General features: G+C 37.3%; 3 protein-coding genes across 3 annotated transcripts in view; all 3 read right to left on the bottom strand.

Annotated features, from left to right (window-relative positions):
• Positions 1 to 24,267, bottom strand: part of LOC308350370 (olfactory receptor 8B3-like) — a gene marked incomplete at both ends in the record, with an annotated part of 209,653 nt that overhangs the window by 54,259 nt on the left and 131,127 nt on the right. The gene's annotated exons all lie outside the window — the stretch shown is intronic.
• On the bottom strand, positions 3,840 to 4,772 carry LOC308350356 (olfactory receptor 8B3-like; the record flags this gene model as incomplete). The annotated part of the gene is made up of 1 exon (XM_080815538.1): positions 3,840 to 4,772. One exon carries the CDS (start codon positions 4,770 to 4,772, stop codon positions 3,840 to 3,842), a length of 933 nt encoding a protein of 310 aa, XP_080671664.1.
• LOC308350354 (olfactory receptor 8B3-like) lies at positions 19,761 to 20,693 on the bottom strand (the record flags this gene model as incomplete). The annotated part of the gene is made up of 1 exon (XM_080815536.1): positions 19,761 to 20,693. The coding sequence occupies one exon, from the start codon at positions 20,691 to 20,693 to the stop codon at positions 19,761 to 19,763; it is 933 nt and encodes a 310-aa protein (XP_080671662.1).

The raw sequence follows: 24,267 nt of genomic DNA, 5'->3' as shown, positions 1-24,267 counted from the left end.
AGGATCATTTTTTGTTATTGCTTAGAAAGCCAAGCTTTCACACTGATTCAGAGACTGCTCTGACCTAGAACATAGGTACACATAAATCCCATGACTTCCCTGCTTGACTCCTAGCTGAGACAATTTCAATAGACTCATACTTCCTCTCATACCTTCTTTTATGGCCATTCACATAACTCAAAAAAGCAAAAACCATAAGGGATATTCTATGTTGTGTGTGTGACCCACCTGACTTGGTTCTCTGGCTTTTTAAAAAAATCCCTATACGTGCATAGTGTTTAAACTACTAATCAGAAAGCTGTCACCTAAGTTGCTTTTACAAAATCTTTGCAAATCTTAACTTTAATAAACTGTGTTTATCACTTTTATAACAATTTTAATGAACTTCCCCCAAAATAATTTGAAAAGTAGAATTTAGTTCAAAGGTAGTTTATTCTTTCTGAAATAAAAAATTGCCATTTCTGAAAGTCTTTTTGAAATTGAAGCAGACTGCATTTGAATTTTGAGGCTTCTTAAAAGAAGATTAGTGACCAGTGTTAACATATACTTTTAGGTACCTCAAATAGTGATAAAATATGAACAAAATGGATGTATCTTTGCAATGTCTGTAACAGTTCCTGAATATCAATATAGAACATTTACATATTGACACACATGTTTCAATAGGCAAAACAATTTCATCAAAAGAGACAGTAAGTAAAAGGAAACAAACAAACAAAAACTACAACCAAAACCAACTATTTTATAGAAATGGAACTTGTTAAATGAAAATAAAGCATGTCGATATAGAGACTAGGGGATGTGGTGTCAGAGGTCATTTTTTTTTAATTGAGTTCAGTTAGCCAACATATAGTACATCATTTGTTTTTGATGTAGTGTTCAACGATTCACTAGTTGCATATAATACTCAGTGCTCATCAGATCACAAGCCTTCCTTAATGTCTCTCATTTAAAACCGTAAGTCAGTGACTGTATGGTGACAGATGGCAACTACACTTCATGGTAAGGATTTGAGAATGTATATAAATGTCAGATCACTATGTTTTATGCATGAAACTAACAGAATATTGTATGTCAAGTATACTTCAATTTAAAAATTATTATTATTATTTTTTAAGATTTTTATTTATTTGCCAGAGAGAGAGAGAGAGAGTACACACAAGCAGGCAGAGAGGCAGGCAGAGGCAGCGAGAGAAGCAGGCTCCCTGCCGAGCAAGGAACCCAATGCGGGACTCGATCCCAGGACCCTGGGATCATGACCTGAGCCGAAGGCAGCGGCTTAACCAACTGAGCCACCCAGGCGTCCCAAAAATTATTTTTTAAAAATGAATAAATAAACCATAGTCAAGGTTTTAGGGATACCAAACATCTAAAACATAAATAAGCCAACACACCAGTTATGCTAAATTTAACAATACCTAAATCTTGAGTGGAAATTAGAAAACAGGTAAAATAATAAATATTATTAAAGTTATCTTAGAAATATTTAAATTATCACCTGATTAAGGACTGATGATTTTTTTTTAAAGATTTTATTTATTTATTTGACAGAGATCACAAGTAGGCAGAGAGGCAGACAGAGAAGGGGGGGAAGCAGGCTCCCCGCTAAGCAGAGAGCCCGATGTGGGGATCGATCCCAGGACCCTGGGACCATGACCTGAGCCGAAGGCAGAGGCTTTAACCCACTGAGCCACCCAGGCACCCCAGGACTGAGGATTTTTGAAGTAGTCATCTGTTTGTGTTTCCTCAAAATAAAAATAATCCAACATCCTATGCCAGAAAAGAAATTGTCGCAATTGGGTTTCGTTAGCCAATTCAATAACTTGACTGGTGTTCTATAAAGTTCAGTTAAGTAGCATCCATTTTTCCAAAGAAGACATACAGATGACTAACAGACACAGGAAAAGATGCTCAACATCACTCACCATCAGGGAAATACAAATCAAAACTACAATAAGCTATCACCTCACACCTGTCAGAATGGACAAAATCAACAACACAGGAAACAACAGATGTTGGTGAGGATGAGATAGAGAAAACCTTCTGACACTGTTGGTGAGAATGCAAACTGGTGCAGCCACTGTGGAAAACAGTATGGAGTTTCCCCAAAAAGATAAAAGTAGAACTAACCCATTATCCAGCAATTGCACTACTAGATATTTACCTAGGACACAAAAATACTGATTCAAGGTATACATGCGCACTGATGTGTACAGCAGCATTATCAACAGCAGCCAAATTATGGAAAGAGCCAAGATATCCACTGAATGATGAAATGATAAAAGAAGATGTAGTATATGTATCTATATACATATATACATGTATACATATAATGGAATGTTAGCTATAAAAAAGAACGAAATCATCCCATTAGCAAAGATGTGCATGGAGCTAGAGAATACTATGCTAAGTGACATAAGTCAGTCAGAGAAAGACAAATACCATATGATTTCACACATATATGGAATTTAAAAAACAAAACAAATGAATGTGGGAGGAAAAAAGAGAGGTAAACCATAAAACAGATTCTTTTTTTTTTAATTCTAAAATTTATTTATTTTATTTTATTTTTTCAGTGTTCCAAGATTCATTGTTTATGCACTACGCCCCGTGCTCCATGCAATATAAAACAGATTCTTGACAAAAGACAATAAACAGGATGCTGGAGGGGAGGTGGGCAGGAGGATAGGTTAAACAAGAGATGGAGATTAAGGAGGGAACTGGCTGTGATGAGCACTGGGTGTTGGATGTATGCAATAAATCATGAAATTATATATCTGAAAATAATATGACACTGCATGTTAATTACCAAGAATCTACATAAAAACTTGAAACTAAAAATAAATAAATAAATAAATAAATAAATTAGAGCAAAACAGACTACAAACAGTAGTAGATGTGATATCAGAAGGCTGAGAATTTAGACTAAACTCTTTATAAAGCTGCGTGACTTTAGGTAAATCTAACTACTCTGAGTTTCACTTACCCAGCCATACAATAAAAATATTTTTTTAGTGATCAGTTACGTGGTGGTTTGACTGTACAAACGTAAAAGAGAAAAGTCTGCCAAAATGATGACCATTCATCATGTTGCAGAGGAAAAAATAATTTCAAAATGAAAATGGGAAAAAGAAAACAACATATTTATTATGTAATGCTACTATTAAATTAGGAGAAGGAAATGAATAGTGGGGGGGTATCGAAGGGGGAGATGAACCATGAGAGACTATGGACTCTGAGAAACAAACTGAGGGTTTTAGAGGGGAGAGGGGTTGGGGAATGGGGGAGCCTTGCTGTGGGCATTAAAGAGGGCATGTATTGCAAGGAGCACTGGGTGTTATACGCAAACAATGAATCTTGGAATGCTACATCAAAAACTGATGATGTACTGTATGGTGGCTAACATAACACAATAAAAAAATAAACAGAAGGGGCGCCTGGGTGGCTCAGTGGGTTAAAGCCTCTGCCTTCGGCTCAGGTCATGATCCCAGGGTCCTGGGATCAAGCCCTGCACTGGGCTCTCTGGTCGGCAGGGAGCCTGCATCACCTCCTCTCTCTCTGCCTGCATCTCTGCCTACTTGTGATCTCTGTCTGTCATAAATAAATAAAATCTTAAAAAAAATAAATAAACAGAACAAAAAGGTGAAGAAGATATTCTGCTATTGGTGAGGAAAACAAAAAGACCTATTATATAAAGAATAAAAATAAATTGTGAGACTCAAATATCCTTTAACATATTAAGAAAAAATGCTGAGAAGACTGCCACTAAAAGTATTTTATTTAAGCACAGAGAATCCACCCCGCCATGTGTAACAAACTACAAAGACAGACACTGTTGATCAAAACTGTCTCTTACTGAAAGTTTTTCTCACAGCACATTTAATGTCTTTGTTTCTCAAGCTGTAAATGAAAGGGTTCATCAAGGGAACCACATTGGTATAAAAGACAGAAGAGATTTTCCCCTCATCCATAGACCAAGCAGATGATGGTTTAAGATACATAAATGCAGCAGATCCAAAGAAGAGAGAAACAGCAATTATGTGGGAGCTGCATGTGCTGAAGGCTTTGGACCTGCCCTCAGTGGAGCTTATGCGCAGGATGCTGGACAGGATGAAACCATAAGAGAAAAAGATGGTGACAATGGGCACAATCACATTGATGCCAACCACAATGAAAACCACCAGCTCATTGACATAGGTGCTGGTGCAGGAGAGCTGGAGCAGAGGGAGGATGTCACAAAAATAATGGTTGATGGTGTTTGCATCACAGAAGGTCAGTCTCAGCATGCATCCAGTGTGAGCCGTGGCACCTGAAAATGCCATCAAATATGAACCAAGCATAAGGCTGGAGCATACTTTGGGGGACATGGCAACATTATATAAGAGTGGATTGCAGATGGCCACATAGCGATCATAGGCCATTGATGTCAGCACGTAACATTCAGAAATAGCAAAAAAACAGAAAAGGTAAAGCTGGGTCATGCATCCCCTGTAGGAGATAATATTCTTCTTTGATGTGAAGTTAATCAGCATTTTAGGTGTAAACACAGAAGAATAACACAGGTCTGTGAAGGACAAATTTAAGAGGAAAAAGTACATGGGGGTGTGCAGGTGTGAATTGAGCCCTATTAGAATTATCAAGCACAAATTTCCCAACATAGTGACCATGTACATGACTAGAAAGAGACAGAAGAGGGGGAGCTGGAGATCTGGAAGGTCTGTGAGCCCCACCAGAATGAATTCAGTCACAAAGGAAGCATTTCCAGGAGCCATTCTTCTCTAAGGGGATCTGTGAGCACAGAAAAATAGGGTTACATAAGGAAACAACTCAGCTCTCCTTGCAAGATCTTGTACTAGGGAGAGTGTATACACTGGAAGTGCCTGAGACTGGCACCAACCTAGACACATAGAATCTGCCTTTACCACTATTATGATCCTGAGGGACACTAATTAATTCTCCCTTTATTAAAGCCTTTATAAGCTAAATTTAGCAAAGCACATCACAAATTTAACCTAGAGAGGCAAGTTCTTTGAACTTGGTCTCTGGAAACATGACTCCTGCAAAAATCAAGGGAGAAGGGAGAAGCTGGGACCAGAACAGAATCATCCTTCTCACCATTTCTTCATTCACTTGACCCTCTCCTTACCAGGAAAATTAGAGGCAGAATCCTTAGTAACCCCGCACTGGCCTCAAATGCAAATACACTTGATGGAGTAAGAATTAGGAATACTCTTTGTTACCTAAATGAGGGACCAGGGTCTAGGGGAGGTTGAGTTACTTTCCCATGTCACAGAGTAAAAGCTATAAATCTGGAAGAGTGAGAGTTCCATCCAGAAAGAGGGAACTTACTGATGGAGATACTGCATCCCCTGTGCTCCTAATTTCTGAACATTCTTTTAACTCCCTCAAACACATTCTCTTGCCAGCTTCACTTGAATGTCAATGCTGCACAAAATGGGAAAGAAAGTGGCATAGCTCAGACCTCTGCACTTCCATCTCAAAAGCAGGAATGTGTTATTATAAATGGAATTCAGATACTCACTCAGCCTCCTTAGGTCAGAAAGCCTCAGAGTTCTCTTATCCTTGGTATTTACCCCTGTGGTCCTGGAAAGGCAATTTCAGGCTCAGAGGCTTTGATTCTAAGAGGATTCAGCCTGACTCAAATTCAGATATACCCTTGAAATCCTTCTGATCGTACTTTCTGATTATGCCTTTGAGTCCTCTTGAGAAGCAGAGAAAAATAAAGCCTTTATTATTATCACATTTACTTCTTGATTGGACATAGATTTAAAATGTGTTGAAGGATATAACACACTTGGTTATAAACAGGGTAGAAGCTTGTCCAGTCTTTCCCTCAAGGAACAGATTTTATGTGTAAACAAATAAAGAGATTGTGTACCCTGGGCCATGACATGTTTTTAGTTACTTAGGGACTCAATAATTCACTCATCTTCATTTCACTCTAGGGATTATACATCCCTAGATTCAAAGTAAAGTCCCTTCTTCCTCTTACCTTCATCTCTGAAGGGAAATCTATAGTGTTGTTTCATCCCTTCTTTGTTCACATATCCTAAATGGGCTTTTTTTCTGCAAGGGTTCTGTCTCCAGGATTCCTTATTTCTTAATCTCAATTTTTTCAAAGATTGCAATAACTCAGTTATTCTCTTTCCTGGAATATTTCTAAAATAATTTTCAATTCTGTATGTTCCTTCTCATATTTATATTTTTAATCACCTACTAGAAATTTCTATCTGATCCGCTTACTATCATTTTATGCAACACTTCAGTAACTGGGGTTATCAATTTCTTTTCATCATAGAAAAGAGTAGGGGCAATGGAGGTAGAGGTTTTGTGTATGAAGCCTATCTTCCTACTTCCACTCTTACTTCCAATAATACGTTGGGCAAGTTAGTTAATTTCTGTTTCTCTGGTTCATTTTTGTATAATAAGGATGACAAAAATAGCATCTCTTTCACTGGGTTGTTGTGATAATTAAATCTTTATTTTATGTTTTTAAAGGTTTTATTTAAATTCCACCTAGCTAAAGTACAGTGTAATATTAGTTTCAGGTGGACAATATAGTAATTCAGCACTTCCATACAATACTCAGTGCTCAAACGCCAGGTGCAGTCCTTCATTCCTATCACCTAGTTCACTCATCCCCCTACCCACTTCCCCTGTGGGAACCATCAGTTTGTTCTCTATAGTTAAGAGTCTGTATCTTGATTTGTCTCTTTCTCTCTCTTTATATCTCTCTCTCTTTTTAATAATGTTATTAGAACAGTGCCTGGCATATAATGATAGTCAATAAATGTCAGGGGTCATTATTTATATCCTCATGAATACATCATAATACTCATCAGACTTTTTTTCCCCCTTAATTTCTATGTTCCCCTAAAAGCTGTAAGTTCTATAAGGACAAACATCTCCTCCGTCTTGCTTAGTACTTTGCTCCCGGGGTTAAGATCAGTGCAGAGCATATAGAAGAAATTCAATAAATATTTCTGAAAATCATGTTATTTGGATGCAAATCTTCAGAAAACATTCCACATTTCTCACGTTCCAAGGAACAGTGTCTATGACCATAGTGACCTCTATCCTTGTCCCTCAGCCACCACACAGGCTCTTTGAGTTTAACTGAACTGTACTGCTAAACTGTAGCACCTCTTACCATTCTAGCATTTTCCCACACAGTCCCTCTTATTCAGCCGTGTGCACTGCTGCTAGAATAAGCTTTGAAAGCAAAACTCTGTCCCTCCTTAGTTTAAGAACTTTCAGTGGTTTTCCATTACCCATTCGGCAATCAATATTTTGTAATAAAAGTGTAAGTCTCAAAATTATGATTAATTCTTGGATAAAATTAAAGAAGAAGCTGAGTCAGAGTTCTAGTTAGTAGGAAGACTTGAAAGAACTATTTGGATTAAGTATTTTGCACACATTAGGTGTTATACAAACTTCTGGCATTCTCACAAATAAAAGAAAAAATATTGGAGAATGTTTATATTTCTAAGACCATAGGGTACAGTGAACAAAGATCATAGTCCAGGGGAACCAAAGATAATAGTTAAAATTTAAGTTTAAATCTGCACAAACTTACTATCTCCTCATGATAAATTACAGTTTCTCTCCTCAGTGTTTGTTTTCCAAAAGGGAATAAGAATTTCATGACAATGGTCACTTATTTAAGTAACATATTTTTTATTTAATATCCTGGGAAGGTAACCTTCAACCTGTGTTACTAGTTAGAAAGTTTCTAGCTTCAAGTTACAGAATGCTCAATTAAAAACCCATTTTAAACAGGAGCTTGTTTCTCTCACCTAGCTTAAAACTAGATTATCCTAGGTTTCGTTCAGCAACTAATCATTCTCATCAAGAATTCAGTCTCTTCCATTTCCCCATGCTCATTTGCTGGCCTTCCTTCTAAGGCTTGGTATCTCATGGTCACGGAACAGTCGCCATAGCTCCAAGAATGACATCTAAACACCAATATATCCAAAAAAGAAAGCAAGGAACAAGACAAAAGAATTCTTTCACATATCTCCTTGCAGTATGAAGTAAATCATCTCCAGATGCCAATAGATTATGTCCTTAATGGCTTTGCAGTCATATGGCTATGCCACATGGCCAACACAGCTGCAAGGAAAACTGACAAAAATGAGAATCTCCCATTTCCAGCCTCTATCAAAGAAAAGGAAGTTTCTGTTGTTAGAATATTTGGAGGATTAATATCTATTGGATAGAGCATCAACACAATCTGCCACCTATGAAGAGTTGGTAAAAGGTATTTAGAACAGGGATTGTGTTTTTCAGTTTAAATACAGAACATAGGGGCTCCTGGGTGGCTCAGTGGGTTAAGGCCTCTGCCTTTGGCTCAGGTCATGATCTCGGGGTCCTGGGATCAAGCCCCGCATCAGGCTCTCTGCTTGGCAGGGAGCCTGCTTACCCCTCTCTCTCTGCCTGCCTCTCTGCCTGCTTGTGATCTCTGTCCATCAAGTAAATAAATAAAATCTTTAAAAAAAATAAATAAATACAGAATATAATTGTTATTTTTAAAGTAAATTCACTGTTTTAAGCTCTAAATCAACCCAATTTCCTCAAGATAGTCAAATCATGTTATAAGTATGCTTGTGTGCATTTGTGTTTGTGCGCAGATAAATAAACACCTATAAGTATATATTTACACATACTCTACTTATATGTATGTGGTGAGGAGAGGAGGAAGAACAACATTCTCTAATATGTGAGGGTTCTATTACTAAAAAAGCATCAGACACTGAATGTTTCAAACTGTGTAAAATAAAGAGTGTCTCCAAGCAGAAAACAATAACTCACGCCACCGTGTGTGTGTGTGTGTGTGTGTGTGTGTGTGTATAACTTCTTTTTCATGGCAACTCCTAAAAGAGAGATGGGACAGATTGCCAGGCACTAAGTATCTGATGGATCGAAATTAAGATTATACTTTTTGAAAAATTTTTTAAATCTTTAATATTTTTTTATTTTTTTTATAAACATATACTGTATTATTAGCCCCAGGGGTACAGGTCTGTGAATCATCCGTCTTAACACACTTCACAGCACTCACCATAGCACATATCCTCCCCAATGTCCATAACCCCACCACCCTCTCCCTACCCCCTTCCCACCCCCCCACCCCCCGCAACCCTCAGTTTGTTCTGTGAGATTAAGAGTCTCTTATGGTTTTTCTCCCTCCTGATCCCATCTCATTTCATTTATTTTTTTCCTACTCCCCAAACACCCCACATTGTATCTACACTTACTCATATTGGGGAGATCATATGATAGCTGTCTTTCTCCAATTGACTTACTCCACTAACCATAATACCCTCTAGTTCCATCCGCATCATCACAAATGGCAAGATTTCATTTCTTTTGATGGCTGCATAGTATTCCATTATATGTATTCCATTATATGTATGTGTGTATATATAGATATAGATATATACGTGTGTGTATATACATACGTATATACACTGTATATAGATATATAGATATATATAGTGTATATATATACACTGTATATAGATATATATAGATATATAGATATATATAGTGTATATACATATACAGTGTATATACATATGTATATACACTGTATATAGATATATATAGATATCTATATCTATATCTATATCTATATCTATACACACACCCCACCTCTTCTTTATCCATTCATCTGTTGATGGACATCTAGGTTCTTTCCATAGTTTGGCTATTGTGGACATTGCTGCTATAAACATTCGGGTGCACATGCTCCTTCAGATCACTACGTTTGTATCTTTAGGGTAAATATCCAGTTGTGCAATTGCTGGGTCGTAGGGTAGCTCTATTTTCAACTTTTTGAGGAAACTGCATGCTGTTTTCCAGAGTGGTTGCACCAGCTTGCATTCCCACCAACAGTGTAGGAGGGTTCCCCTTTCTCCACATCCTCGCCAGCATCTGTCATTACCCGACTTGTTAATTTTAGCCATTCTGACTGGTGTGAGGTGGTATCTCATTGTGATTTTGATTTGTATTTCCCTGGTGTGGAGTGATGTGGAGCACTTTTTCATGTATCTGTTGGATGTCTTCTTTGCAGAAATGTCTGTTCATGTCCTCTGCCCAGTTCTTGATTGGATTATTTGTTCTTTGGGTGTTGAGTTTGCTAAGCTCTTTATACATGTTCGATACTATCCCTTTATCTGATATGGCATTTGCAAATATCTTCTCCCATTCTGTCAGTTGTCTTTTGATTTTGTTAACTGTTTCCTTTGCTGTGCAAATGCTTTTTTTTTTTTTTTTAAAGATTTATTTATTTATTTATTTGACAGAGAGATCACAAGTAGTCAAAGAGGCAGGCAGAGAGAGAGGGGGAAGTAGGCTCCCTGATGAACAGAGAGCCCGATGCAGGGCTCGATTCCAAGACAGGAGATCATGACCCGAGCTGAAGGCAGAGGCTCAACCCACTGAGCCACCCGGGCGCCCCATGTGCAAAAGCTTTTGATCTTGATGAAGTCCCAATAGTTCATTTTTGTCTTTGCTTCCCTTGCCTTTGGTGATATTCCTAGGAAGAAGTTGCTGCGGCTGAGGTTGAAGAGGTTACTGCCTGTGTTCTCCTCAAGGATTTTGATGGATTCATTTCTCACATTGAGGTCCTTCATCCATTTTGAGTCTATTTTCATGTGTGGTGTAAGGAAATGGTCCAGTTTCATTTTTCACACAGCATGTGACTGTCCAATTTTTCCAACACCATTTGTTGAAGAGGCTGTCTTTTTTCTTTTGGACATTCTTTCCTGCTTTGTCAAAGATTAGTTGACCATAGAGTTGAGGGTCTATTTCTGGGCTCTCTATTCTGTTCCATTGATCTATGTGTCTGTTTTTGTGCCAGTACCATACTATCTTGATGATGACAGTTTTGTAATAGAGCTTGAAGTCTGGAATTTTGATGCCACCAACTTTGGCTTTCTTTTTCAATATTCCTTGGGCTATTCGAGGTCTTTTCTGATTCCATATAAATTTTAGGATTATTTGTTCCATTTCTTTGAAAAAAATGGATGGGATTTTGATAGGGATTGCATTAAATGTGTAGATTGCTTTAGATAGCATAGACATTTTCACAATATTTGTTCTTCCAATCCAGGAGCATGGAACATTTTTCCATTTCTTTGTGTCTTCCTCAATTTCTTTCATGAGTACTTTATAGTTTTCTGAGTACAGATTCTTTGCCTCTTTGGTTAGGTTTATTCCTAGGTATCTTATGGTTTTGGGTGCAATTGTAAATGGGATTGACTCCTTAATTTCTCTTTCTTCTGTCTTGTTGTTGGTGTATAGAAATGCAACTGATTTCTGTGCATTGATTATATATCCTGACACTTTACTGAATTCCTGTACAAGTTCTAGCAGATTTGGAGTGGAGTCTTTTGGGTTTTCCACATATAGTATCATATTATCTGCAAAGAGTGGTAGTTTGACTTCTTCTTTGCCAATTTGGATGCCTTTAATTTATTTATTTATTTTTTTGTCTGATTGCTGAGGCTAGGACTTCTAATACTGTGTTGAATAGCAGTGGTGATAATGGATATCCCTGCCGTCTTTCTAACCTTAGCAAAGCTCTCAGTTTTTCTCCATTGAGAATGATATTTGTGGTAGGTTTTTCATAGATGGCTTTGATGATATTGAGGTATGTGCCCTCTATCCCTACACTTTGAAGAGTTTTGATCAGGAAGGGATGCTGTACTTTGTCAAATGCTTTTTCAACATCTATTGAGAGTATCATATGGCCCTTGTTCTTTCTTTTATTAATGTATTGTATCACATTGATGGATTTGTGGATATTGAACCAAACTTGCAGCCCTGGAATAAATCCCACTTGGTCGTGGTGAATAATCCTTATAATATACTGTTAGATCCTATTGGCTAGTATTTTGGTGAGAATTTTCACATCTGTGTTCATCAAGGATATTGGTCTGTAATTCTCTTTTTTGATGGGATCCTTGTCTGGTTTTGGGATCAAGGTGATGCTGGCCTCATAAAATGAATTTGGAAGTTTTCTTTCCATTTCTATTTTTTGGAACAGTTTCGGGAGAATAGGAATTAATTCTTCTTTAAATGTTTGGTAGAATTCCCCTGGGAAGCCGTCTGGCCCTGGGTTCTTGTTTATTTGGAGACTTTCGATGACTGTTTCAGTATCTGTACTGGTTATGGGTCTGTTCAGGTTTTCTATTTCTCCCTGGTTCAGTTGTGGTAGTTTATATGTCTCTAGGAATGCATCCATTTCTTCCAGACTGTCAAATTTGTTGGCATAAAAGTTGCTCATATTATGTTCTTATAATTGTATTTCTTTGGTGTTGGTTGTGATCTCTTTTCTTTCATTCATGATTTTATTAATTTGGGTCTTTTTTCTTTTTTGATAAGTCTGGCTAGGACTTTATCAATCTTTTTTTTAATTTTATTTATTTTATTTTTTAAAAATTTCTTTTCAGTGTAACAGTATTCATTGGCTTTATCAATCTTATTAATTATTTCAAAGAACCAGCTCCTAGTTTCATTGATTTGTTCTTTTTTTTGTTTGTTTCTATTTCATTGATTTCTGCTCTGATCTTTATTATTTCTCTTCTGCTGGGTTTAGGTTTCGTTTGTTGTTCTTTCTCCAGCTCCTTTAGGTGTAGGGTTAGGTTGTGTATTTGAGACCTTTCTTGTTTCTTGAAAAAGGCTTGTACTGCTGTATATTTTCCTCTCAGGACTGCCTCTGCTGTGTCTCACAGATTTTGAACCATTGTGTTTTCATTATCATTTGTTTCCATGAATTTTTTCAATTCTTCTTAGTTTCCTGGTTGAACCATTCATTCTTTTTGGTAATTAATTAATTAATTTATTTATTTTTGAGAAATATATTTATTTATTTATTCTTTAAAGGGATGCTCTTTAGTCTCCATGTATTTGGGTTCTTTCCAAATTTCCTCTTGTGATTGAGTGCTTGGATGATCTGTTCATGTCAGTGAGGGGAGTGTTAAAGTCCCCTATTATTACTGTATTATTGTTGATGTGTTTCTTTGATTTTGTTATTAATTGGTTTATATACTTGGCTCCTCCCATGTTAGGGGCATAGATATTTAAAATTTTTAGATCTTCTTGTGGGACAGACACTTTGAGTACTATATAGTGTCCTTCCTCATCTCTTATTCTAGTATTTGGCTTAAAATCTAATTGATCTGATATAAGCATTGCCACCCAAGCTTTCTTTTGATGTCCATTAGCATGGAAAATTTTTTCCACCCCCTCACTTTAAATCTGGAGGTGTCTTTGGGTCTAATGATGGGTTTTGTGTTTTTATCCATTCTGATACCCTGTGTCTTTTGATTGGGGAATTTAGCCCATTTACATTCAGGGTAACTATTGAGAGATATGAATTTAGTGCCATTATATTGCCTGTAAGGTGGCTGTTACTGTATATTGTCTCTGTTTCTTTCTGATCTACTACTTTCAGGCTCTCTCTTTGCTTAGAGGACCTCTTTCAATATTTCCTGTAGAGCTGGTTTGGTGTTTGCAAATTCTTTCAGTTTTTGTTTGTCCTGGAAGCTTTTTATCTTTCCTTCTATTTTCAACGATAGCCTAGCTGGATGTAGTATTCTTGGCTGCATGTTTTTCTTGTTTATGCTCTGAATATATAATGCCAGTTCTTTCTGGCCTGCCAGGTCTCTGTGGATAAGTTTGCTGCCAATCTAACATTTTTACCATTGCATGTTACAGACTTCTTGTCCCAGGCTGCTTTCAGGATTTTCTCTTTGTTGCTAAGACTTGTAAATTTTACTATTAGATGATGGGGTGTGGACCTATTCTTATTGATTTTGAGGGGGGTTCTCTGCACCTCCTGGATTTTGATGCTTGTTCCCTTGCCATATTAGGGAAACTCTCTACAATAATTCTTTCCAATATACCTTCGGCTCCCCTCTCTCTTTCTTCTTCTTCTGGAATCCCAATTATTCTAATGTTGTTTCATCTTACAGTATCACTTTTTCTCGAATTCTCCCCTTGTGGTCCAGTATTTGTTTGTCTCTCTTTTGCTCAGCTTCTTTATTCTCTGTCATTTGGTCTTCTATATGTCTAATTCTCTCTTCTGCCTCATTTATCCTAGCAGTAAGAGCCTCCATTTTTGATCGCACCTCATTAATAGCTTTTTTGAATTCAACTTAGTTAGATTTTAGTTCTTTTATTTCTCCAGAAAGGATTTTTATTTCTCCAGACAGTGTTTCTCTAATATCTTCCATGCCTTTTTCAAGCCTGGCTAGCACCTTGAGAATCATCATTCTGAACTCTAGATCTGACATATGACCAATGTCTGTATTGATTACATCCCCAGCCTTCAGTACTGCCTCTTGTTCTTTTTTTTTTTTTTTTTTTTTGTGGTGAGTGTTTCTGCCTTGTTATTTTATCCAGATAATAATATATGAAGGAGCAAATAAAATACTAAAAGGGGGGAGGGCAAAGACCCAAGGAAAATGTGCTTTAACCAATTCAGAAGAGACTTCAAATCGTGGGAGGGAGAAAGGGGGTAAAAAGTAGTTTAGAAAAAAATTTTAAAAAAGAGAAAACAAATAAGGAAAAAATATAAAAAAGAAAAAAATATATATATATTAGACTGCTGACTAGAACAGGGTCACCCACTTAATTTGGGGAGTATTTTGGTATCTTAGAAGAAACTACTTTCCAAAATTTTAAAGAATGAAAAACATATATAAGGGTAAACACAATGAAGGGATGGAATATGACTATAAAGATGAAAAAAAAATTTTTTTAATTTCAAAAAAAGGAGTTGATAACATAAGTTGGTTGGGAGAATAAAGAAAAAGAAAGTGGAGAGAATTTGCTCAGGCTGGAGACTAGAACAAAGCCCTGTGCTAGATTTAGGGTGTATTTTGATCTATTAGAAGTTGTACCCCAAATTTTTTTAGAAGAAAAAAACCCTGTATGTATACAAAAAAAAAAAGTTAGATACAATGAAGGATAAAATATAACTATAATAATGAAGGTTCAAAAAATATTTTTTTAATGAAAGATATTGTTAAGATAAAGTAGTTAAAAAACGTTAAAAAGGGAAAGGGTAAAAGTTAAAAAAAAATTAGCAGAGAAAAAAATTAAAAAAAATTAATTAACTTTGCAAGACTAAAGAACCACGGGGAGAAAGCCATGAATTCCATGCTTTGCTTTCTCCTCCTCTGGAATTCCACTGTTCTCCTTGCTAAGTGAACTTGGTCTTGGCTGGATTTCTTGTTGATCTTCTGGGGGAGGGGCCTGTTGTAGTGATTCTCAAGTGTCTTTGCCCAAGGCGGAATGGCACCACACTTACCAGGGTCCAGGCTAAGTAATTGGCTCGGGTTCGCTTTGGGGACCTTTGTTCGCTTTTGGGACCTTTCCATAGAGTTCTGGAGGACAGAAATGAAAATGGTGGCCTCCCAATCTCTGGCTTGGAGGAGCCGAGAGCTTGGGGCCCCACTCCTCAGTGCGCCCTAAGAGAAAAGCGCTCAATCACTCCCGTCTCCCTGGCCTCCAGCGACGCTCCAAGCTTATCCAGCCTGTGAACAAACATCTCTGTCTCTGGCACACAGCCCCGCCTGGAATCTCTGAACCCCACAGATCCCACAGATCCCTGAACTCTTCCAGGGGGGTCTCCCTAGATCTTGTAGGGTCCCCGCTCATACAGCAATGCCCTGTGCCACAGATCATGGTTCAAGGTAACCCCGAGTTGAGAGCTCACTCCTTGGCTCCATCTCTGTAGCCAGCTTCCCTGCTCTAATACCTGTGAGCTCTGCTACACACAGACACCCCCAATCCTTCTGTGACACCACAGGACCTGAGGCCATGCTGTCCCTGCATGGGCTTCACCCCGGCCTAGCCTCTGGAGCGACATCCCTCAATGGAGCAGACTTTTAAAAGTTCTGATTTTGTGCTCTGTTGCTCCTCCACTTGCTGGGATCTGGCCCCTCCCCCCGCGGTCCATCTTCCTGTCGCTTTGGATTCACTTCTCTGCCAGTCCTACCTTTCAGAAAGTGGTCGATTTTCTGTTTCTAGAATTTCTGCTCTTCTTCTCTTTGATCTCCTGTTGGATTTGTAGGTGTTCAGAATGGTTTGATAAGCTATCTAGCTGATATCCTGCTACCTGATGTCATCTCAACCTGCTACTTCTCTGCCATCTTGACTCCTCCCTCTACCTTTGAAATTTTAATTTTAGGCTTCTTTGAAGTATCTTCTTAGTTTTTCTATCTCTTATTTAGAATCTTCCCAATATATTGTATAATATTTGAAACTTCTAGACTAATCAAATTAGGTAAGAAAAGCGAAATTTCATTATGTAGAATTTTGGAAAAGGATCTAAGGTAAACAGAAAATTATTGATTATATAAGTTGAGGTTTAAATTCTTGCTAAGAAGTTTTTCAACATGGAGCCACTGGGTGGCTCAGTTAAGCATCTGTGTTTGGCTCAGCGTCCTGGGATTGAGTCCTGCATCAGGTTCCTTCCTCAGCAGGGAGCTTGCTTCTCCCTCTGCCTGCCACATCCCCTGCTTGTGCTCAATCTCTCTCTGAGACAAATAAAATCTTTAAAAAACAAAAACAAAAACAAAACCTCCACAACTGCTTATTATACTAAAAAGGAGAAACTGGGCTCCCTTAAGGGGCATCCTTGTACCAAACCTGGCTCCCACTTGCAGAAGTTCTGATTAAATGAGAAAGCTTCAAGTAGGAGTTATGATGTATTAAAGACAGATCAAAACAATGGAAATCCTGTAAGTAAAGGCAATGAACAACTACATTTCTGAAAAACAGGACTCAGAAATGTGCCCTAGCAAATTCTACAGTGTCATGATACATATTTTTGTAAGAGAAGTGCAGTAATGGGGGGTTTAAGGTATTTCGGTATAACTATCTTACCAATGACCCACTTAGAGGAAAACACCTTTTGCCTCTGATATTTGTTAGATCATGGATTCTCTAAACAGCCTAGAACATAACTCATGATAAAGGATTGATTTGCCTAAGGTATCTTTTGGCGGGGGGGAATTGTACTGGCTGCTTTTCGGAGATAAACTGTAGGAGGCATTGGATGAAGTAGGCATTTAATTAGGAGGGTTTTGTGTTAATGCAAATTAGAGACAATAATTTATCAAATCAAGGTAGTAGTGTCATAGTTGTGATATACAGGGTATTATGTCTATACTGTATATATGCTTTATGTGTATGTATATATTATGTATTATGTTTTAATCTAGTACTCCATTTCACTTAGTAAAAGTCTAACTTTCACAATTACCAACAATTTCCACCATGATCTTGCCCCTTGTTACATGTCTGTCCTCAGCTCCTTCAACTCTCTCTATTATTCCTTCTATTTAATACAGTAGTCCTTTCTCTATTCTCAAACATGTCAGAAGTATCACCTTAGGAATTTTGCACTGGACAGTAAATTTCTTTAAAAAGATACCTTTCCAAGGGCAGCACCTCGGTGGCCCAGTCCATTAAGCATCTGTATTTGGCTCAGGTCAAGTTCTCAGGGTCCTGGGATTGAGCCCCAGGACAAGCTCTCTGCTCAGTGGGGAGTCTGCTTCTCTCTCTCCTTCTGCCCCTTTCTCTCCCCCACTAGTACTCCTGCATACTCTCTGTCTCTGTCAGAGACAAAAAAAGATTTTTTCTAAATACTCACTTTAAACATCACCTTCTCAATGAATTAGGACCCATGTCCACAATTTACCTTTGCATTCTCAATATTTAACACATTCCTTCACATAGGAGTTTTCTCCTCTTTGGATTGCTTCTTCTTACATGCCAGGTAGCTGGGATGTAGCTACTATGAGTAAATCTCTTAAAATGAAAGTTTATCTTGACTGACTCTAAAATATTCTATTTGAAGAGTCTGCTTAAGACGTATTTAATTTAAATATTTTTATTTTAAGATGAGAGTAAATTTATGGTCATAAAACCTGTTGGGTTCCTGGAGGAACACAACACATCTGCCTCTTCATTTCCTACTAAGGGAAGCTGGCTCTTCAATATTTATTTTCTTTTAATTCCCTGTTCAATTTTCCATTCATTTTGATGAAGTATTTGTAACCTATTGTACCTCAGAAAATTAATTTAAAAAAAAAATTCTAAATGTAGATACAGATCAAGTCTTAGAGTTCTCAATTAATATTTTGACAACACGTCTAAGTCAAAATTAATTAGAGGAAAAGAGTGAAATGAATCAATGACCTAGATATGGAAACTCAGTTTATTAACAAAAAAAAATGAACATTGTTAAATTTAGTGGTGTTTAAGTAAAATCAAATACAAAAGCCATGTTTTCAATTTTTTCATTGCATAGCTGCTGAATGTTTACTACTGCTTATCTGTTTGAATAAAGTCATATATTCTGAATAAGGAGAAAACTCCTGTTTTAATTCTCATGAATCATTAAGGAAGGCATGTGATTGTATGAGGACTGGGTATAATATGCAACTGATAAATTACTGTATACTACATCATAAACTAATGATGTACTATATGTTGGCTAATTGAGTTTAAATTAAAAATATAAATAAATAAATAAATAAATAAATCTCATGTATCTCAGTACAAAAAAGAAGGAAGAACCTGTTTTCCTAAACAAAAAATAAAAATGTAATACCCAGCATGAAGAAATTCATGTGTCATCCTGGAACAATATAAAAACAACCTTCAAACTAGAAATGTTTTCTCATAGTCCTTGTTTATCGAAACAAAATAATAGAGTAGAAGCAAAGGATATCATAAAGAGCAGCAGAGTTGAAATTAGAAGACTAAGAGGATACTTTAGACCTTGTCTTTGTGCAGCTGTGTGACTTTGGGTGAATCATTAACTATTCTGATCTTCACTTTCCCATCCATACAGTAAATACATTTTGTTGATCAGCTACATGCTACTTTGACTGTCTAAAAATAAAACCAACTCTTTGCCAAAAGAAGCCTCCTGCAAAATGATTACAGATGCAAAATAGACCAAAAATAATAGTCTTTATTAAACCTTCTATTTCTGCCACTTAAAAAATGATATATTCTTGGGGCACCTAGGTGGCACAGGTGGTTAAGTGTCCAACTCTTGGTTTCAGCTCAGACTGTGATCTCAGGGTCTTGATCTGAGTCCTGATATTGGTCTCCATGCTCAGCACAGAGTCTTCTTGGAATTCTCTCCCCCTCTCCCTCTTCCCTGCTCCCTCTAAAGTAAACAAATTTTTAAAAAAGCAGATATATTCTTGCCAATCAGAGCAAAGAAACAGGAGTATACAATTACTATCACATGATCTGATTTGTACTTCTAATAGCAAGTGGCAGACAAGAACAAGCCCAATGTTACAGTGTCAACTCTGTTCTTGCTCAATTCAATAATTTAGAGACTATTCATCTTTTTCCAGTGGAAAAAAGAAGTTCAAAATGAAAAAATTTTAAACTCAGATAATACATTCCTGTTGATAAATAGGAAAAAACTGAAGGCATTGTGCCAATGATGAAAAAAGAAAAGAAAAGAAAAGAAAAAAGACCTAGATATAAAGACTGGAAGTAAATTACAGAGAGAAGACTCAAATCTCTTTTACCATGTTCAGATAAAAAAAAAAAAGGCCAAGGCTACCCCCAAAAATATTTTCATTAAACACATAAAAGCTCCCTGCTAGGAAAAAAAAAAAAACAACAACCCCAAAACAAAAACAAAAAACCTCCCTTCTGTGTAACTAACTGCAGAGAGACATTCTTTCTTATTAAAACTGTCTCCTACTCAGAATTTTCCTAAGGGCAAGTTTAACATCTTTGTTTCTCAAGCTGTAAATGAAGGGGTTCATCAAGGGAACTGTATTGGTGTAAAAGATAGAAGAGATTTTCCCCTCATCCATAGAACTAGCAGAAGATGGTTTAAGATACATAAAAGCACAGGAGCCAAAGAAGAGAGAAACAGCAATTATGTGGGAGCTGCATGTGCTGAAGGCTTTGGATCTGCCCTCAGTGGAGCTGATGCGCAGGATGCTGGATAGGATGAAGCCATAGGAGACAAAGATGGTGACACTGGGCACAATCACATTGATGCCTGCCACAATCAAGACAACCAGCTCATTCACATAGGTGTTTGTACAGGAGAGCTGGAGCAGAGGGAGGATGTCACAAAAATAATGGTTGACGGTGTTTGCATCACAGAAGGTCAGTCTCAGCATGCATCCTGTGTGAGCCATGGCACCCAAAAATGCCATCAAATATGAACCAAGCATAAGGATGGAACACACTTTAGGGGACATGGCAACATTATATAAGAGTGGATTGCAGATGGCCACATAGCGATCATAGGCCATTGATGTCAGCACATAACATTCAGAAATAGCAAAAAAACAGAAAAAGTAAAGCTGAGTCATGCATCCCCTGTAGGAGATAATATTCTCCTTTGATGTGAAGTTAATCAGCATTTTGGGTGTAAACACAGAAGAATAACAGAGGTCTATGAAGGACAAATTGAAGAGGAAAAAGTACATGGGGGTGTGCAGGTGTGAACTGAGCCCTATTAGAATTATCAAGCCCAAATTTCCCAACACAGTGACCATGTACATGACTAGAAAGAGACAGAAGAGGGGGAGCTGGAGATCTGGAAGGTCTGTGAGCCCTGCCAGAATGAATTCAGTCACAAAGGAAGCATTTCCAGGAGCCATTCTTCTCTAAGGGGATCTGTGAGCACAGAAGGAAAAAGTTAGAAAGAGAAAAACCCAGATTTTTCCACCATATCTCTTCTCCCAGGTGTGGTGTATGCACAAGGAAGATAAAACATTAGCCCAATCTGGACGCACAAACTCCTTTTCCATTATCATAATACTGAGTGACTCAGACTGCCCCTTATTGGGCTCTGTAAGCTAAATAACAAAGAACGTCAAAACTTAGCCTATAGATTAAAGGGAAATACTGCCAAATGTAAACGTAACTGTTGTTGGGGGGGTGGGGAGATAAGGGAGAAGTTTGCACCAGGACAGAACTATCTTTCTCTCCTCAATCACTTTCATTCACTTGAGCCCTCTCTTCAGCATTAAAACTGGAAGCTGAGACCTGGAGCCGCCCTCTAATGCAGATTGGACTTGGTGTGGTGGAAACCAAGTAGATTGCTTCTAATCCAAAACTGAGGGACCAGTCTACAGGAAGTTACTGCTCCGTGTCACAGAATCAGTCACAAATCTGGAGTAGCAAGAGTTTTCCCATGGAGAGGAACTTAATGACCGACAGAATGCATTCTTTGACCACCACCTACAATATCTCTAAACACTCCCAGCCCCTGACAGATTTTTCTCAATTTCACTTGAGACTCAGGACTGCAAAAATGGGGAAAGTGACATACCTTTGATCCTCAGACTTCCATCTCAAAAAAGAAGGACATGAATATAAATGAAATTTAGAAGTTCACCCACCTTAAGCCAGAAAACTTTGGTGCTTCCTTATCATTGTTATTACTCCCATTGTCATGGAAGGACAATTTCAGACTGTGAGATTTGGTTCTTTTAACTCAAAGAAAATGCAGTCAACACTTGATTGCTGATATATGCTAGAAAATCTTTTAGAACTGTAGATCATAATTTCTGATTATGACTTTGAGTTCCCTCAAACAGTAGACAAAAACAGTCTTTACTATTGTCATTTTTGCCAATAAGTCACAGAAGATTTAATGTGAGTGTGATTATATAATGTACTTGGTTGTAAACAAGGCAGAATTGTGCTCAGTGTCTTCCCCAAGGAAAATTTCTAAGTGTAATCAAAAACTGTGGGGATTCTGTAAATACCCTGAACCATAATCTGTCTTCAGTTCCTTAGGGATTCAAATATTTGATCAACTTTTCCCTTTCCTGTAGGGATCATACCTCCCCTCAAGGAATAGCCAAGACCCATTTCCCACTCTGCAAAATGGTGGAAGAGGAAGCCTTAATCTCTACTTTTCTACATGACACACTAATTCAAAAACAATTTGTATACCGATTCCCTTTATAAGAAATCTAGAAACTGGCTAAGACAGTCAGGCACCCAGTGCATGCATGAAACCAGACATATTGAAGATGTTAGGAAAATTCAAGATAACCTCTTGTAATAATACCTATGTTTGCATAGCACATGTGATTGGGACAAAAATCCCCCAGTTCCTAGCTACTCCCTGGAAAAGGAAAGAGATGTACCACACATCCAAAGCCTCAAGTTGTTTAGGAGCTACCCATAAGACTAGCTTTTGTACTGTATGTCTCAGAAAGGTGAGGGGACATGAAACATGGCATAGTTTAGCTGCACAAGGTGAGAGAGAACAGAGACTGCAGTTGGAGTTGGAAATCACAATAGCTACCTACCCACCACACACGCATCCCACTGACTCAGCACACAGCTAGCAGTAGAAAACTCTTTTCCTCCAAGCATGTATCTAATGACCCAGCTTATTACAGAGCTGCCTGAGGAATTGGCTTCAGTCTTGCTTGTTTTGTTTTAGGGTGCTGATGGGACCTGACATACGCCAGAAGAAATGAAGCAAAAAGAACAAAGGAAAGTCGGATGGAATGACAAGAAAAGTAAGAGGCTCCCACCATCTGGTTAGGCTACTGTGTGGGTCTTCTCTAATGCAAGGCTAGTCCATGAAGATTAGGACAGTTAGACATTTTGTCTAATGTCCAGACACAAGCCCAGGGAGTCTCAATATTTCCCCAAACAGACAAGATAAATCTCCACAAACTGTCCCTAATGAAAGAAATATAACATTTACCTGACATAGAATTCAAAATAGCTGCTATAAGGTTCACTGCAGTCAGAGAACAATACATAGACAAAACTGAGAATATCAAACAAGAGACAGAAACCTCTAAAGAATACCAAGCAGAAATCATGTGGCTGAAGAACAGAATAACCAAACTGGAAAAATTACTGGAGGGTTAAAACAGAGGAGTAGATCACTCCAAAGAAAGGATCATAGAATTTTTTAAAAAGTCATTTGAAATTACTCATCAAAGTAGCAAAAGGAAGAATGAAAAATAGTAAAGAAAATAAGAGAATTATTGGACAATATCAGATGGACCAATATATGCATTATAGGGATTCCCCAAAAAAGAGCTGGGAAATGACCTGAAAGATTTCTCAAAGGAAAAATGGCTTCAAAATCCCCAAATCTGTGCAAGGAAATGAACATTCAGATCCAGGAAGCAAAAATGATCCCCCGGCCAAAAAAAAGAAAAGAAAAGAAAAAAGACTTCAAAGAAATCCACACCAAGACACATTATAATCAAATTACTGAAAAGTCAAAGACAAAGAGAACTTTCAAGAAGCAAGAAACATGCAATTGATCCCATACAATGAAACCCCTATAAGAACATCAGTGGATTTTTCAGCAGAATTCAACGGATTTCAACAGAAATCTTGCAGGTCAGAAGAGAGCGGGATGATCTATTCAAGGTACTGAAAGAAAAAAAAAAGTGGGGGTCTACCAAGAATACTATAAATACCAAAAGGAGAAGAGAGAACATTTTTTTCTCGCATGAACAAAAAGCTGGAGAAGTTCACTGAACCTGCTTTATAAGAAATGTTGAAAAGAAAGGACACTAAATAACATCACGTTACCTTAAGAAAGTCTAAAATAAATTGATAAAGGTAAACACATATAACCGTACAGAATATTGCATTATAAAAGTTGTGGGTAAATTTCTTGAAATTTTGATATGAAAGTTAAAAGACAAAAGTATTAAAAGTAGCTATAACTAAAAATATTAATAGACACAAAACACATGTAAGCATTCAATAAAGCCTATTTAAGTGACAAAAGCAAAATGTCAGAAATATTTCTTTAAATCAAAACTACAGCCCCAATGATGTATGTGAGTATACAACCAAGTAGGAAAATATGTGAGGGTGTGTGCTAGGCTTACACATGTACACCAAGAAGGAAATCTATTATGATAAACACCAAGGAAATCTATTATGATAAACACCTATATTAAAAAAGAAGAGACACTTGAATCAACAAACTACCTTTATACCTGAAGGAACTAGAAAGAAAAGAACGAATAAAGCAGAAATACATTAAATAGAAAATAGAAAATAATAGTAAAATCACTGAAAATAAGAGCTGTTTTATAAGATAAAATTGGCAAGCCCTTAGCAAGTCTAAATAAGAACAAAGAGAGAAGATCCCAATAAGTAAAATTAGAAATGAAAGAGGAGACAATAAAACTGATGTCACAGAAATAAGAAGTAAAGGATAATAAGATTATATGA

This window comes from Martes martes (assembly GCF_963455335.1).
Source record: "Martes martes genome assembly, chromosome: 10".
Classification (NCBI taxonomy): Eukaryota; Metazoa; Chordata; class Mammalia; order Carnivora; family Mustelidae; genus Martes; species Martes martes.
The sequence above is the reverse complement of the archived record's forward strand: the minus strand, read 5'-3'. Positions and strand labels throughout refer to the sequence as shown.